Raw genomic sequence first — 16,731 nt, 5'->3', positions numbered from 1 at the left:
AACAACACTACCTTTGCCTCCTGTAGCACGGACATGTGCATCCATGTGTGCAGGCTCGGCTGTGACCGCCCAGTCAAAACCTTCCAGGGGCACACAGTAAGTGGGGTTCCCGTGGTCAGCCCAGCTCACCAGGATGCGATGTGGAAGCGTTTGCCTCACACCTAGAAGGAGGCATTGTCACGGCAGACCTGTTGGTCTAGAGCCCTTGGCCCTGGAGCTGTGGTCGCTACGACCCGGTTGTGGGTAGGGAATGATGAAAACTCCCTCGTGTGACCCGATGTTAAATTTTGCAATGAAGGCCATTAAGTAGATATGAGAGTATGTAAAGGCGTAAAGAAAAAGGTGCTCACAATAAATGAATAGACAGGAAATGTTCACTGAGAATGGAGAACCGGGTTTTTGCGGGAGCAGGGGTACGAAGAATAGTTTCTCTAGATTAGGCCAAGGGAGTGGAGAGTGGAGGGCGTGTGGGTAGGAAGGAGAGTAGAGTCAGACGTTGTTATCCTGTGTGCATATGAGTGCGCGGCTAATGATTCCACATCATAGTGCGACCAGAAGGAGAAGTTATACTCCATTTGTGTATCACGTGTCAACGTGCATTCTACTGTCATGTGTAACTAATTAGAACAAACTAAAAAATAAACGAAAACCAGGCATGGTGATACACAACTCATCCCAGCAACTTGGGAGGCTAAGGCAAGAGGAGGATTGCAAGTTCAACTTAGTGAGACCCTGTCTCAATAACTAAAAAGGGCTGGGAATGTAGCTCAGGGGTTGAGTCCCCAGTAAAGCAAAAATATGAATGAATGAATGAACAAAGTTGAGAACTGAGGAAATATGAATGTCTTGAAATGAAATCTTGGTAGATGGGTTGAATGGCAGATTGGACGTCGCACAGTAAAGTTAGTGACTTGGAAAGGAGCTCATAGAAATTGGCCAAAGAACAGATAAAACCTTGAAAAACTGAACTGAGTTTTGATCTGTGGGGCAATCGCAAGTCCTGTAAACATCTGTGTGTAACAGGGAAAGAAAAAAGACAACAGGAAATTTACTTGAAGCTGCTAGCAGTGGGTTTTCCTGTGATGGAAAACATCAGTACTCACGAGGTTTGGCAAACCTCAAGCAGAACCAGCATCAAGAAGCCCACACCTGCACCCCTGGACTCATGGCTCCTGAGGTGCCACGTTAATGATAAATGATATGGAGAAATCACAAGACAACCAAAGATCGTGGAAAGATCAGAGAACAACTGTTGATAATGAACATCTGACTTACCAAACTATTTAGCGTGGCCTCTGGGGCTCTACCGAGTCTGTCCTCAGGTGCCTAGGTACGTTCGCAAAGCAGCTATGCCCCAGTCCTCCTGGAAAACCTGTGGCTGAGCACCACACGGTGACCACACAGTGACCCTCTGTCTCTCACAAGCCCTTCCCATCTCCCAAGACATCATTCAGAAGTCCCGGGCCCCACTGGGAGTGGCGCTAGCTGGGGCGGTGCCCAGGGCACAGCCTCACTCCTGGCCTCGGTGGCTGGCATTGCTTGCTTCTCTGTCCACCTCCTGCAGAACGTGCAGAGGCAAGGCCAGGGCCAAGGCATCTCCGTCTTTGTCACCAGTGCCCAGAGTGGCATTCAGTGCTGGAGCATCCCCAGAGGGCAGAGGAGGAGGTCAAAGCCATCATGCTGCTGCTGTAACTTGAGACATGAGTACCACCGTCCCCAGCCTTGCTCACTTCCCTGGACAGCACCCCCCTCTCCCAGCTTCTGGCCCAGCGAGTCCCACAGAAGGGGCTTCTCGAGCCTGGGCGTCAGCGGTCCTGCCAGTGTCTCCCTGGGGCTGTGCCGCGTTTTCTGGTCGGAGCTGTTCTCTGGCCCTGTTCTGTCCACCACTGTTAAGGGGCTGCCCGGGGTCTGATTTCTAGCGGCCCTGCCTTTGCCTCCGCCGCACCGCTTGGCTCTAGAAGTGCTGCTGCTCCTTGGAAGCCGAGCTCTGGCTGGATGGATGGAGCCTGCTCCTCCCTGAGACCTGTGAATGAGCTGCTTCTGGACACTTCCCAGGGATTGTGACTTGGGTGGCAGAGGAAGGAAGTTCCACTCCTGGGAAGGACCCCAGGAGGACTGAAGTGGGGTTCAGCTGGGGATGGACGTCGGTGCTCAGCAGCCCTAAGATCTGCCTGTGGGCTCGCTCCTCTCCACAGCTGCAGCGGAGACAGATGCCCAGTCTGCCCCCGGGAGGATTTTGTTCCTCCTGCGTGTGTTTTCCTGTCCTTGACAGCGTGGGTCTGTTTCCCTTGCACTTCTGTGTGGCCTGGGTGTGTGGATTTGTGCCTTTGGGTTGCATTGCTGTCTAGCCGGGCAGTCCTGTGTCCCGTCTTGAACTCCCTGTCCACCTATCTTTGTGTGTAAGGTACAGGGGACTCTGAGCCCAGGCTGCTCTACCCAGCCCCCCCCCCCACACCTTTTTGTTTTGTTTTGTTTTGAGACAGAGTCTCACTAAGTTGCAAAGGCTGTCCTCATATTTGCCACCATCCTTCCTCAGCCTCCTGGGATTGCTGGTGCATACCACTGGGCCTGCCTTGAGACCATCTTGGATGTAGATAAGAGGGAGCGGGCGCTTATATTTAAAGTGCATAGGAAAATGGTGTCCAAAGTCCAGCTTCAGAAATAGCTGTGGTTTTATAGGTTTTATTTGCCCTCCTTGTTATATGTGAATTCTTCATTTGGCTTTCTTCCTAGTAGAGATTTCTTTAAGGAAGTATGCGTGGGGGAGGCTGCTGAGTGTGGTTCTTACCTATTGGACCTGCAGGGTAAATCCCCGGGCCCAGGGCAAGGCTGGCAGAGCACCACCGCCCCCTGGTGGAGGGCCGCCTTACTGCTCTTCCTACCCACAGGCTTCCATTCCTTTCTGAAATCCTTTCCCCCTTTGCAGAATGAGGTCAACGCCATCAAGTGGGATCCTTCAGGAATGCTGCTAGCATCCTGCTCTGATGACATGACGTTAAAGGTGAGGCCAGCGTCTCGCGGGATGGACCGTTCAGTCCTGGACAAGCCCCATGTTCCCCAGGGTCTCGCATTCCGCTCCTCTGTTTTTGTGGGACCCCTCCTGTAAGTTGCCCCCTCACCAAGGCAGCGAATGCCCATTTATCAGCCAAGTGCTCTGCTGAGGGTCTTCACCTGTGTCCTTGTCAACTCCCCTACCCTGCTGGGACCCCGCGGGCCAGCAGCCAAAGGAGCACCCCCAGGATGAAAGGTGCTGACCCACCCCAGGTTGGGGACGCGTTGCTCATGTCGTTGGCCATACCCTCTCCAGATCTGGAGTATGAAGCAAGACACGTGCGTCCATGATCTTCAGGCTCACAGCAAAGAGATCTACACCATCAAGTGGAGTCCCACGGGACCAGCCACCAGCAACCCAAACTCCAACATCATGTTAGCAAGGTAAGGGGATCCAGCCCGCATGCTCCCGTCTCCCCTCTGGAACGCAGCCTTAATTCACTCTTTATTTTTTGGTACCAGAGATTGAACCCAGATATACTCAACCACTGAGCCCCAGCCCTATTTTGTATTTTATATAGAGACAGGGTCTCGCTGAGTTGCTTAGCACCTTGCTTTTGCTGAGGCTGGCTTTGAACTTGTGATTCTCCTGCCTTGGCCTCCTAAGTGGCTGGGATTACAGGCATGCACCGTTGCGCCTGGCTTAATTTACTCTTGAGCAAAAAAGAGAATTTTGCTGGTGTGTCCCCAGTGTTTTGAAGCCTGTCCAGCTAGACAGAACACTACTGCATTTTGAAGGTGCCAATGAGATAATACTGTTTTCTCTGAATATCCATAGGGGTTGGTTCCTGGATGAGCTGTGGATACTGAAATCACAGGTGTGGTGCTCAATCCCTCATGTGTTGGCATATAACCTGTGCACGTCGTCTAGAATTTCACGTCCTGTATAGCTCACTTGATACCTGATGCTGTCTAAATGCATGAGCCATTGTTAGACGGCATTGTTGAGGGCCTGTGGCGTATTCAATACCGGCAGTCTTTTTCCTAGTTGTTTTTGATCTGTGGTTGATGGGATCTGCCATTGCACCCCCTTGCAGATGTGAAGGGCCAGCTCAATCAGATGAGGCCTGATTGCTTTAGCTGTGAGTCCAGTAGAAGGAATCTTGTCTGTATCAGGCTTCAGGAATTTGGCTTTAGCAAAAATTTTTTTACTAGAACAAAACTGAAAGCCTTCAGCTTAGACCTGGGTTTGCTGCATCCCACTCAGAGCTCCTAGCAGCAGGAATTTGGGGTGGAGATCAGAGGTTCCCCAACTCCAGCCAGATCTGCCTGCCCCAACATTTAACAGTGAATTTTCTAAGATACCAGAACTGGGAAAGCGTGGTCATCAGGAACAAAGATGGCCTTCCCAAAAGACAGGGCTTCAGGCCACAGAATTGCTGCATCCTGATGCACACTGTACCCCAAGGGATGTGGCAGTCCACTCTTGGTTTGTTTTCTTGTAGTTCTGAGGATGGAACCCAGGTCCTTTGCACACCAGCCAAGTGCTCTGCCACTGAACTACACCCGCAGCCCTACTCTTGGTAGTGATAACGCTTAGAACAACATTGTTGTGACATATGCCTGTAATCCCAGCAATTTGGGAGGTTGAGGCAGGAGGATTGCAAGTTTGAGGCCAACCTGGGCAACCTGGCCAGGAGCTGGATTTGACTCTGAGCAATGCAAAAGAAAAACAGGAAGTAAATGAGTATCCATTTGTTTCCCTTATAACAGCGCCAAAGATAAAGCTCCCTCTAGTGTCTTGAGTTCACAGTCCAGAAGAGAAAATGCGCTCTGGTTTGTTTTTCGCTCACGGCAGAGGCTGGAGGGGAAGGCTTCTGAGAGTCCCTTAGGCGTCGTAGAGATCTGTGAAAAGCTGGCCTGCTGACCCGCTTCTGCTTTCTGTGCTCTCTTCCCAGTGCTTCGTTTGATTCTACGGTTCGACTGTGGGATGTGGAGCGGGGCGTTTGTATCCACACACTAACCAAACATCAGGAACCTGTCTACAGTGTAGCCTTCAGTCCTGATGGCAAATACTTGGCCAGTGGCTCCTTTGACAAGTGTGTCCATATCTGGAATACTCAGGTAACCTCGCAGCCCTGCGGCCCCAACCTTCCCCAAACCAGTGCCTCAAGGCCCACGTTTTCGGGCACCCGAGCTTGCAGCAGTGACGTTAGGACTGCCTAAAGTAGAGAGCAAGGCTGGACTCCCCAGGCCGACCCAGGCCAAGTGCTCCCTGCCTTGTGCTCCCGAGGGTGTGGGGTCTTCCCCTCCACGAAGCCTAGAGCAGGTCCCTTCCTCCAGGGGGTGTCTGTCTCTAGGCCAAGCTCTGAGCTTGTCATCTTGGAAGACCTTCTACAGGGAGTTGCCATCCTTAGTGCTCTGGGGAAAGCTGGAAAGGCTGCCCCCTGGTGGAGGGTGGTGGGAGGCGTCCCTTCATCTCAGCAGTCCAGGGGGACCAGCCAACTGGGACCTGGCCAGCGTCACTGCAGCAGCACAAAGTCAATACTGGGCTGTCCTTTAACAGGGGACTAAAAAGAATCAGGAGAGCTCTTGATTCTCATCTTGTTTGCCCGTTGTATGTCTGTTGTGCTGGGGATCCAATGCAGGGCTTCAGGCTTGTAGGCCAGCGCTGTGCCCTGAACTTCACCCAGAGCCCTTTATTCCCATTCTAATGGAAGAGAAGGTGGTGTGATTGAAGCCACTGGAAATAACCAAGGATTTAGGTCTCTTCCAAGTACAGTTTTCATTACACTTTGCTGCCATTTAATAGAGATCAAGGGGCTAGGATATGGCTCAGTGGTGGAGCGCTTACCTGGTATGCATGAGACCCTGGGTTCAGTCCCTAGCACTACAAATAATAAGGTTGATGATACTATGTGGTATATGTGTGCATAAGTAAATGTGTGTATGACCAAACCAATACGGGCAAGAAATAAAAAAAAAAATACGGGGGGGCCACTGGGGTAATACCACCCTTTAAAGACTCTGGTTGATGACAGCCCATTGGCCTGTCTTGGGACATCTCCCACTGTAACCAGTCCAGTGGTGAGGGTTTTTGAGTCTCCCCAGCATCTGCTTCACACCTCTCTGGCGCTTCTCAAGTTAACGCTGTCTGGTTCCCACCAGAAGCTAATCGCCTGTGGTCTTAGCTAGCACCCCAGGACCAAAGGGGCATGCGTTTGTTCTTTCAAACTACTTGTCCAGGGAATGACTTCATAACATGATGGTCATTACATAGCTGCCCCCAAGTGCCATTAAAAGAGAAATCTAGGGCTGGGGCTCAGCTGTAGAGCACTCACCTAGCATGTGCAAGGCGCTGGGTTCGATCCTCAGCACCACATAGAAATAAATAAAATAAAGGTATAAAATATCACATCGGTCTTTAGTAAGAATTTCTTAACTTTTTTTTTTAAGAGCCAGTGGGTAGTCCCTGAGGTACATGCATGCGGCCCACAGCCCCAGCTGACCTAGGCTGCCCGCACCCCCAGTCTCTGGCTGAGGACAGCCATGGCCAGTGCTCTGGGGGTCGGGGGCAGTCCCATCCTTCAGAGTTGGTGGTCTGAGGGTTACATGTCCACAGCCACCCGTGTCGAGTGGAAGTCCTTTTCAGAACTACACAGTGGGGCATTTTTGTGATGGACAGTGGGGACAGGTGAGGAGGAGTGACCGTGTACTCCTGCCAGTTGGCGGGGCTCCTCGCCTATCAAGTGACGGTTGCTTTCCTTTGCAGAGTGGAAGTCTCGTCCACAGCTACCGGGGCACAGGTGGCATCTTCGAGGTGTGCTGGAACGCTCGAGGAGACAAAGTGGGCGCCAGTGCGTCCGATGGCTCTGTGAGTGGCATCTCAGGTTGCTGGGGACTAGAGTGGGTGGGGGACACCCAGGGAACTTCCAGGCTCCCTGTCCTGCAACCCCGGCACCCGGCAGGCGCTCCACCTGCTGTTGCGTGAAGGAATCTTCCATTGGGGTGGGTACCACGTCTGGGCCTGCCCTTCTCTTGGCCCCTTCCAGAATGTCACTGTAGTTAGCGTCCTTTTGACTGAGTTTGGTTCTCAAACTGGGCGACTGCTGTCTCTCTGAGGGGAGATGGTAGATGGTAGACAGGAGCCTTTGGGGTCATGGCTGACTTCAGGAAGGGTGCTACTGGCCTCTTTCAGGTGGAGACCAAGATGGCGGTTAAACCTCCTGCCATGCCCAGAACATCCCTGCAGCACAGAAGTGTCCAACCCAAATGTCCCTAGTACCAGGGTTTAGAGACTTGCTCAGTCTCGGCTCTGCATTCTTGCCTCAGCCTGGGCCCCACGGGTGGCAAGAGGCGGCCTTCCATCCGGCAGGTCCCCTGGGTCCCTGTTCTATTTCTGTGGCACGTCCAGATTTTTATTCCCTCCAGGACTTGAGGCTGCCCTGACGTCTAAGGCAGGGGCAGTTCTGCCTGTTTGGCTGAGTGTCAGCGTGTCCCTCAGATGTTCCCCAAGGGCAGGGTTGTCTGGTCTATGTGCCCACGACTGTGGCTGCTCTGTAGGTTCCTACGTTGTCCTTGACCCGACTTTCCCCATTGATCTTATTCACTTGATGAGCTGCTCAGAAATTACCTATTACTACAGATTCTGTCCCTTCAGGATTCTGTTCCAATAGAGTGTGGTTTTTATTTTTATTGGTACAGGGATTGAACCCAGGGGACTTAACCCCTGAGCACATCCCAGCCCTTTTTAGTGTTTGAGCCAGGGTTGAAGTTGCTTAGGGCTTTGCTTAAGTTGCTCTCCCGACTTCCAAATTCGGATCCTCCTGCCTCGGCCTCCTGAGCCACTGGGATTACAGGTGTTGGCCACCGTGCCTAGGAATAAACTTATTAAAAAAAAAAAAAAAAAAAAAAGACTAGCCTGGCCAGTGTTCTCAAGAGCCACACACAGACTTGTGTTCTGGGGGAGAGAAAAAGAATTGCAGGTGTAAGCAGAGGGTTCTGGGAGGAAGGTAGGAACAGGATTGTGGAAGATACGGGGGATTATGGGAGAAATGAGAACTGGGTTGTGAGAATCAAGGGAAGAGGATTCTAGGAGAAGCCAGGGGTCAGTGGGAGAAATAAGAACAGGAGATACTGGCAGAAAGGAGGACTTGCAGGTCGGAGCACAGGATTGTGGGGAAATTAAGAGCCAGAGGATTCTGAGAACCAAGGGGTTCCGGGAGGAATAGAGAAGAGGATTCTGGGTGAAAGAAGGATTTGGGGTCAGCATACAGGATTCTGGAAGGAAGGGGAGAAATGGGTTGTGGGAAAAGTAAAGGATTGTGAGAAATAAGTGAACATAATTCTGGGAGAGGGAAGGAATTGTGGGAGAATCAAGTGACCAAAGAAGACTGAGAGAGGTCTTGACAGAGGATTCTGGGAGGGAGGGAAGAAGGGAATTGGTGAAACAAAGGATCATGGGAGAAGAATTGTGGGAGAAAGGACTAATGGATCAGAGCAAGGGATTCTGGGAGGAAGGTGAGAGCAGGATTGTAGGAAAAGCAAGGAATTGTGGGAGAATTAAGGGACAGAATTCTGGGCGAAAGAAGGACTTGAAGGTCCCGGGGCAGAGGATTCTGGGCGAAGGTGAAAACAGGATTGTAGGAAAAGCAAGGAATTGTGGGAGAATCAAGCTACCAGAGGATTCAGGGAGAAGGAAGGGCTTGTGTGTCACGGCTGATTCTGGGAGGAAGATGTGAACAGGATTGTGGGAGAGTGAGGGCCAGGGGGTTGTGGGAGGAAGGAGAACAGGATTCTGGGAGTAAGGAGGATTAGCCAGTCAGAGCAGGGGATTCTGGAAGGAAGGTGAGAACGGAATTATAGGAAAAGCAAGAAATTGTGGGAGAATTAAGGGACAGGATTCTGGGAGGAAGGAGGACTTGGGGGTCAGGGCAGAGGATTCTGGGAGAAAGGAGGACTTGCGGGTCCGGGGCAGAAGATTCTGGGCAAAAGGAGAGAACAGGATTATCGGAAAAGCAAGGAATTGCGGGAGAATCAAGCTACCAGAGGATTTGGGGAGTAGCACGGGATTATGGGAAGATCAAGCTACCAGAGGATTCTGGGAGAAAGAAGGGCTTGTATGTCACGGTTGATTCTGGGAGGAAGGTGTGAACAGAATTATAAGAAAAGCAAGGAACTGTGGGAGGATTAAGGGACAGGATTCTGGAAGGAAGGAGGACTTGCAGGTCCGGGGTAGAGGATTCTGGGAGAAAGGAGGACTTGCAGGTAGAGGATTCTGGACAAAAGGATTTGGGGTTCCGGGGGCAGAGGATTCTGGGCGAAAAAGACAGGATTGTAGGAAAAGCAAGGAATTGTGGGAGAATCAAGCTACCAGAAGATTCTGGGAGAAGCATGGAATTATGGGATTATCAGCTACCACAGGATTCTGGGAGAACAAAGGGCTTGTGTGTCATGGCTGATTCTGGGAGGAAGGAGGACTTGGGGGTCGGGGCAGAGGATTCTAGGAGGAAAGACTTGGGGGGGGGCAGAGGATTCTGGGAGGAAGGAGGACTTGGGGGTCGGGGCAGAGGATTCTGGGAGGAAGGACTTGGGGGGGCAGAGGATTCTGGGAAGAAGGAGGACTTGGAGGTCGGGCCAGAGGATTCTGGGAGGAAGGTCTGAACAGGCTTGTGGGAGAAGTAAAAGATTGTGAGAGAAATAAGTGAACTGGTTTCTGGGAGAGGCACAAGATTGTAGGAGAATCAAGTGATTAGAGAATTCCGGGAGAAAGGTTTTGTAGGTCATGACAGGATTCTGGGAGTAAAGAAGAGGACTGTGGTTGAAACAAAGAATTATGGGAGAAGAGGATTGTGAGAGAAAAGACTAGTGGGTCTGAGGGCAGAGGATTCTGGGAAGATGTTGAGAAGATTGTAGAAAAAGCAATGAATTGTGGGAGAATTAAGGGACAGGATTTTGGGCGAAAGAAGGACTTGCGGGTCCAGGGCAGAGGATTCTGGGTGAAAGGTGAAAACAGCATTGTAGGAAAAACAAGGAATTGTGAGAGAATCGAGCTACCAGAGGATTCAGGGAGAAGCAAGGGATTGTGGGAGAATCAAGCTACCAGAGGATTCTGGGAGAAAGAAGGGCTTGTGTGTCATGGCTGATTCTGGGAGGAAGAGTGAACAGGATTGTGGGATAATTGAAGGCCAGGGGGTTGTAGGAGGAAGGAGGATTAGCCGATCAGAGGAGGGGATTCTGGAAGGAAGGTGAGAACAGAATTATACGAAAAGCAAGGAATTGTGGGAGAATTAAGGGACAGGCTTCGGGGAGAAAGGATTTGGGGGTCGGGGCAGAGGATTCTGGGAGAAAGGAGGACTTGCAGGTCTGGGGTAGAGGATTCTGGACAAAAGGAGGACTTGCAGATCTGGGGGCAGAGGATTCTGGGCAAAAGGAGAGAGAGGATTGTAGGAAAAGCAAGGAATTGTGGGAGAATCAAGCTACCAGAGGATTCTGGGAGAAGCATGGAATTATGGGATTATCAAGCTACCAGAGGATTCTGGGAGGAAGGAGGACTTGGGGGTCGGGCCAGAGGATTCTGGGAGGAAGGAGGACTTGGGGGTCGGGCCAGAGGATTCTGGGAGGAAGGAGGACTTGGGGGTCGGGCCAGAGGATTCTGGGAGGAAGGAGGACTTGGGGGTCGGGCCAGAGGATTCTGGGAGGAAGGTCTGAACAGGCTTGTGGGAGAAGTAAAAGATTGTGAGAGAAATAAGTGAATTGGTTTCTGGGAGAGGCACGAGATTGTAGGAGAATCAAGTGACCAGAGAATTCTGGGAGAAAGAAGGTTTTGTGGGTCATGACAGGATTCTGGGAGTAATAGAGGATCGTGGTTGAAAAAGAATTATGGGAGAAGAGGATTGTGAGGAAAAAACACTAGTGGGTCAGGGCAGAGGATTCTGGGAAGAAGGTGAGAAGATTATAGGAAAAGCAAGGAATTGTGGGAGAATTAAAGACAGGATTGTGGGAGAAGCATGGGATTATGGGACAATCAGCTACCAGAGGATTGTGGGAGAAAGGACTGGTGGGGCAGGGAAAGGATTCTGGGAGGAAGGTAAAAGGATTATAGGGAAAAGAGGATTGTGAGAGGAGCAAGAACAGGATTCTGGGAGGAAGGACTAGTTGGTCAGAGCAGAGAGTTCTGGGAGGAAAGTAAGAACTTAGGAAAAGCAAGGGATTGTTGGAATTAAGGAAGAGAGACTACTGGGAGAGGCATGGAATTATAGAAGAATTAAGCTACCAGAGGATTCTGGGAGAAAGAAAAGGCTTGTGTGTCACGGCCGATTCTGAGAGAAAGATGTGAACAGGATTGTGGGATAATTGAGAACCATAGGGTTCTGGGAGAAACAAGGAGTTGTGGGAGGAAGGAGAACAGGATTCTTGGATTAAGGAGAACTAGCTGGTCAGAGCCGGGGATTCTGGGAGGAAGGTGAGATCAGAACTATATAGTAAAAGCAAGGAAATGTGGGAGAATTAAGGGACAGAATTCTGGGAGGAAGGAGGACTTGCATGTCCCAGGGCAGAGGATTCTGGGAGGAAGGAGGACTTGCAGGTCCTGGGGCAGTGGATTCTGGGTGAAAGGAGGACTTGCAGGTTCGGGGCAGAGGATTCTGGGCAGAAAGACAACAGGATTGTAGGAAAAGCAAGGAATTGTGGGAGAATCAAGCTACCAGAGGGTTCTGGGAGAAGCATGGAATTATGGGAGAATCAAGCTACCAGAGGATTCTGGGAGAAAGAAGGGCTTGTGTGTCACAGCTGATTCTGGGAAGGTGTGAAGAACATTGAGGGATAATTGAGGGCCAGAGGGTTCTGGGAGAAGCAAGGAGTTGTGGGAGGAAGGAGAACCAGGATTCTGGGAGTAAGGAGGATTAGCCGGTCAGAGCAGGGAATTCTGGGAGGAAGGTGAGAACAGAATTATAGGAAAAGCAAGGAATTGTGGGAGAATTAAGGGACAGGACTCTGGGAGAAAGGACTTGGGGGTCAGGGCAGAGGATTCTGGGAGGAAAGTCTGAACAGGCTTGTGGGAGAAATAGAAGATTGTGAGAGAAATAAGTGAACTGGTTTCTGGGAGAGGCGCGAGATTGCAGGAGAATCAAGTGACCAGAGAATTCCAGGAGAAAGGTTTTGTGGGTCATGACAGGATTCTGGGAGTAATAAAGAGGATCGTGGTTGAAAAAGAATTATGGGAGAAGAGGATTGTGAAAGAAAAGACTGGTGGGTCAGGGCAGAGGATTCTGGGAAGGTGGTGAGAAGATTGTAGAAAAAGCAAGGAATTATGGAAGAGTTAAGGACAATACTGCAGGAGAAGCATGGGATTATGGGAAAATCAGCTACCAGAGGATTGTGAGAGAAAGGACTGGTGGGGCAGGGAGAGGATTCTGGGAGGAAGGTAAGAGGATTATAGGAAAAGCAAAGGATTGTGGGAGGAGCAAGAACAGTATTCTGGGAGGAAGGACTAGTTGGTTAGAGCAAAGAGTTCTGGGAGGAAGGTAAGAGGATTTAGGAAAAGCAAGGGATTGTTGGAATTAAGGAACAGAGGATACTGGGAGAGGCATGGGATTATGGGATAATTAAGCTACCAGAGGATTCTGGGAGAAAGAAGGGCTTTGTGTCACTGCTGATTCTGGGAGGAAAATATGAACAGGATTGTAGTATAATTGAAAGCCTTAGGGTTCTAGGAGAAGCAAGGGGTTGTGGGAGGAAGGAGAACAGGATTCTGGGAGTAAGGAGAACTAGCTGGTCAGAGCAGGGGTTTCTGGGAAGAAGGTGAGAAGAGAATTATAGGGAAAGCAAGGGATTGTGGGGGATTTGAGAGAACCAGATTCTGGGAGAAAAGGACTCGCAGGTCAGAGCAAAGGATTCTGGGAGGAAGGCAAGAACAGAGTTCTGGGAGGAGCAAAGGATTTTGGGAGATTCAAGAACAGAGGATTCTGGGGAAAAGGACTTGTGGGCCAGAGCGAAGGATTCTGGGAGGGAGGTGAGAACAGCATTGTGAGAGAAGCCAGGGATTGTGGGAGATTCAAGAAAACAGGATTCTGGGATAAAGAAGGGCTTGGAGGTTAGTGCAGGGCATTCTGGAAGGAAGGTGAGAACACGATTTTGGAACTGCAAGGGATTATGGGAGAAATGAGAACGCCGGCGAGTGGGAGATAGAAAAGAGGGCGCGAGAATCAAGCTACTAAAGGAACCAGGGGAAGCAAGCGGGTGTGGTAGAGTTTAGACTTCTGGTGGCGGATTCGTGCTGTTTCTGAAGGTAACGGGTGCTTTACGTTTCCTCCCAGGTGTGTGTTTTAGATCTGCGGAAGTAAACGGGAAACGTCAGAGAGGAAAGGGAAAAGCCTAACGGACCAGCCGTGGATGCGCGGGTCGCCGCTCTCCCCCGTCCGCCCGCTCCAGCCGTGTTCGAGCTTGACTTAGAGTGTACTTTGAAATGGACTTGTCCCTGGCCGCGGGAGCCTCTATTTTTCTCGTAATCTTCATCCTGAAGTTAAAAGCAGACCGGGAGCCCTGGGCAAGGTCCCGCCCAGGCGTCTGAGCCAGGGAAGGGCGAGCCGTCGGCGGCGCAGGTTCGGTTTCCATCCCGAGTGGGCTCCTGGGGCTAATGGGAAGGGGATAGTAAAAAAAGCTGTGCCAAAAAGAAGATGCTGTGATCAACCAAAAGGTGGGGACCGCCTCCTTCGGGTCCCCCCGGGCGATCTGGACACCACGTTGCTCCCACAAAGGCTGCTCCGAGACCAGTTTGGACTGAGGAAGCGCGACTTTGTCCTCCCAGCTCTGTTTTCTAGAACCTGGTGGTTGGGTGGTTTCTCTGTCCACTGGAATTCTGTGGTCCAGGGCCTTCCACGTGAGATGGAAACTGTCTGGGGTTCGTTGCTTCTTTCCCCCTTGGTCATTCCTTGCCCCCTGCGCCATTCCGCTTTGGTCCCGTGTCCCTTTTCACGCCCCCCCCCCACACACACACACACACACAGAGGCGGCCAGCGGACAGGGTGACAAGGAAAGCCTCGATGGGCAGCGCTCTCCCCACCCGTCCGCTGCCCCGCTCCCCTCTGCTCTCCCGTAGCTGCTCCACATCTTAGGTCTCAAGGGCACTTTTGGCGCATAAATAAGTGCTTTATGTAAGAAGGCAGGGAGGGGGACTTTTTACAGGAGAAAAAAAATGACTTATAAGAGAAAGAGCCTGGAGTATTTTTGGAAAAAAAAAAAAAAAGATATTTTTATGTTTAAACGATTTTAAAATCCTAAAATGGCCATCAGACATAGAGAGCTTTGTGATTCATATTTAAAAAGGAAAAAAAAAAAATGTCAGACGTCACTGGCAGCCCGAGGTGTCTCACCCCTCTTCCGTCAGCTGTGTGGAAGGCATTTAAGACCTTGGGTGGAAGACGGATGGATGGTCCTGCGCGTTGGCAGCTGGTGCGAAAGAAGTGAGGGAGGCTTCCAAACCGACAGCCGGCCTCTGCTGCGCCTGTCACCTTCGCCTTTTCCCCAGAAATATAGCTTCCAGTGTTCACTTCCCCAAGAGCACACACTGGGAAAATACTTGCAAAGTAGACCTGAAGGCTCCCCAGAGCGTACCTCGGTCTAGAGAAGACAAATAACACGGAATGTCATTCCCGGAGGTGAATCATCACATAGGTAGAATGTTACTAACCACGTCTACCGGCTTTATCGGTTCTTTCACAAGAGACTAGAAAAAGGGTGGGGACTTTTTGTTGCTTTTGTTTTAAATTTTTAAAAAAATAAGTTTTTGTGTTCCTAGCAAGGTTTGCTGTCGTGGGATCAGGTGACTGTAGTACCCTCGTCATAACTTAACACTGATTTTAAATTAGCAATGGGGGAACAGATGGAAAGACGGGGCCTCTTCTCTCTGATTTTCCTGTGAGCATAGGGAAGGGCAGGAAATGTTGGTTAGGCTATGGAGAAGCCTAGGGGGCTGATTTCAGTCAGCTCTGTGTTCCTGTAGCTCAAGACGGATGCACCTCTCCATGGAGCCAAAAGCCACCCATCATGGAAGAGCAGGGGCTACCTATACGATTGAGCATGCTCAGAGGCCATCTGCAGATACCAGAGTGCGGTAATCCTTCTCAGACCATGAATTCACCTCCACTTTGGTATGTGAATTTTGCAAGCCCAGAAAGACCAAGAGGTGCTCGTGTTATTGAGTGTGGTGTTCCAGCTGTGGTACCTAAATACTCAGCAAAGAAAGCCAAAGTTGCATGGGTCATCATTGAACAGAGCAGGTGTCCCCCAGTAGGTTCCTGCCCTGAAGATGCATTAGGTTTGGGGTGCAGATTTTGGGGAGCCAGACAAACACAATCTTTACTGTTCCCCAAGTAAAAATGTTTCTCTCTACAGAATACCAGCTGTCCAAAGTTAGCCCATTGCTGGGATATGGCTCCTTGGACAAGCCCTCTACTGCCGTGGGCTACGTCAGGGACTCAATAGACAATCTGCACATGGATGTCGGTAGCCAGGGTCTCATTAGCCCCTCGATAAATCTGAGCCTCATCAGAATTGTTAGGTTGGAGCTGAGGGCTGCAGGCTCGTGACAAATTCCTGCACAGGAGGGAGCCCGAGAAGGATGAAGCAGCCTGCCCACCTTCCTGCTTCACAACTAGCCTCTGGACTCAAGTGAGCATGGGCCACCAGGGGACCAGACGGGGGCATGCATCTCATGCCCCTGAAGTCCATCCCCCATCCACAGAACACCATGGTCGACAGCAATTTGTGGAACCTCCGTGTCTACAGACCATTGTTCACCCTTCTGCCAGAGCGCCATTAGATTCATCCTTGTAGTCAAGGGGTGGCCCGTGTATCATGCAATTACTGTTCTACGTTGTTTACAGCTCTTAATAATTGTGAGGAATGCTTCAGTCTTAGTGACCAAATCTAACCTTGAAAGCAGACATAATGCAGTAATCCTCTTTGGAATCTTTGGTGGGGTTCAAAGTGACCAAGAGCCATGTCCAGCATCTACCTGGGAGGCAAGAGCTGCCCCACGGGGGCCTGGAAGGGCCAGGTGGACGTTGCAGGGTTTGATGCTCTGACTCTACTCCACACCGTAGGACTTGACTTTTTGTTCTTTCTAAAAATAGATCATGGAGCCAAGTGAAGTGCACTTTGTCCAACTTAAAGATCTGCTTTTTTCCTTGTTATTTTTCTCCTTTTTTTAACCTCTTGTTCCTGCTCTTTTTTTCTTCATTGTGTTTCTTGTCAAATGCAGAAATGTTTCTTCCACCACTCACTGAAGTTTTAGATTCTGGCTTCTGCAGTTTTTATTGTCTGTGTCAGACGTACAGCCAGACGTGGTTCTCCGTCAGCATTTTCCAGATTCTGTTAATATCTGTCCCCCATTTTCTCTACTCCCCGCCACTCCTCACGCTCTTGGGAAAGAAAAAAAATCACCTTGTGTGTCATAGCTCATTTGTTTCAAGAGAGAATCGACAGATCATATTCAGTGTCTTGAATAAATTGCTCTATTTTGATATTAGAGATCTGGGTGCCTGTGGTTTCTCCGTCTGTCTGGGTAACTCCCACATTGACACTGATCAATGGATACAGAATTCTGTCTTTTACGGAAATAACTGCCTCTTCCCAGGATTGCCCCTTAACTGGGGTGGGGGTGTCTGAAGGCCACGATGTAGCAGTGTTCTGGAACAGGCCAGACCTGGTGTCTGAGGACTGGCCCTGAGCTGCTGTGGA

General features: G+C 50.5%; 1 protein-coding gene across 1 annotated transcript; it reads left to right on the top strand.

The window, feature by feature from the left end:
- The first annotated feature begins 8 nt into the window (after positions 1-8).
- LOC143639777 (F-box-like/WD repeat-containing protein TBL1X) lies at positions 9-16,521 on the top strand. The gene is made up of 6 exons (XM_077107842.1): positions 9-96; positions 2,927-3,001; positions 3,308-3,435; positions 4,950-5,115; positions 6,764-6,865; positions 13,308-16,521. Exons 1-6 carry the CDS (start codon positions 34-36, stop codon positions 13,332-13,334), a joined length of 561 nt encoding a protein of 186 aa, XP_076963957.1. The 5' UTR covers positions 9-33; the 3' UTR covers positions 13,335-16,521.
- The last annotated feature ends 210 nt before the right edge of the window (positions 16,522-16,731 follow it).

Source organism: Callospermophilus lateralis, chromosome Y (genome assembly GCF_048772815.1).
Source record: "Callospermophilus lateralis isolate mCalLat2 chromosome Y, mCalLat2.hap1, whole genome shotgun sequence".
Classification (NCBI taxonomy): domain Eukaryota; kingdom Metazoa; phylum Chordata; class Mammalia; order Rodentia; family Sciuridae; genus Callospermophilus; species Callospermophilus lateralis.
The sequence above is the reverse complement of the archived record's forward strand: the minus strand, read 5'-3'. Positions and strand labels throughout refer to the sequence as shown.

Coding starts and splice junctions, on each gene's coding strand:
- LOC143639777 (XM_077107842.1), top strand. CDS start 34: ATGTGCATCCATGTGTGCAGGCTCGGCTGTGACCGCCCAGTCAAAACC. Junction 3,436..4,949: donor TCCAACATCATGTTAGCAAG/GTAAGGGGATCC, acceptor CTCTCTTCCCAG/TGCTTCGTTTGATTCTACGG. Junction 6,866..13,307: donor CCAGTGCGTCCGATGGCTCT/GTGAGTGGCATC, acceptor GTTTCCTCCCAG/GTGTGTGTTTTAGATCTGCG.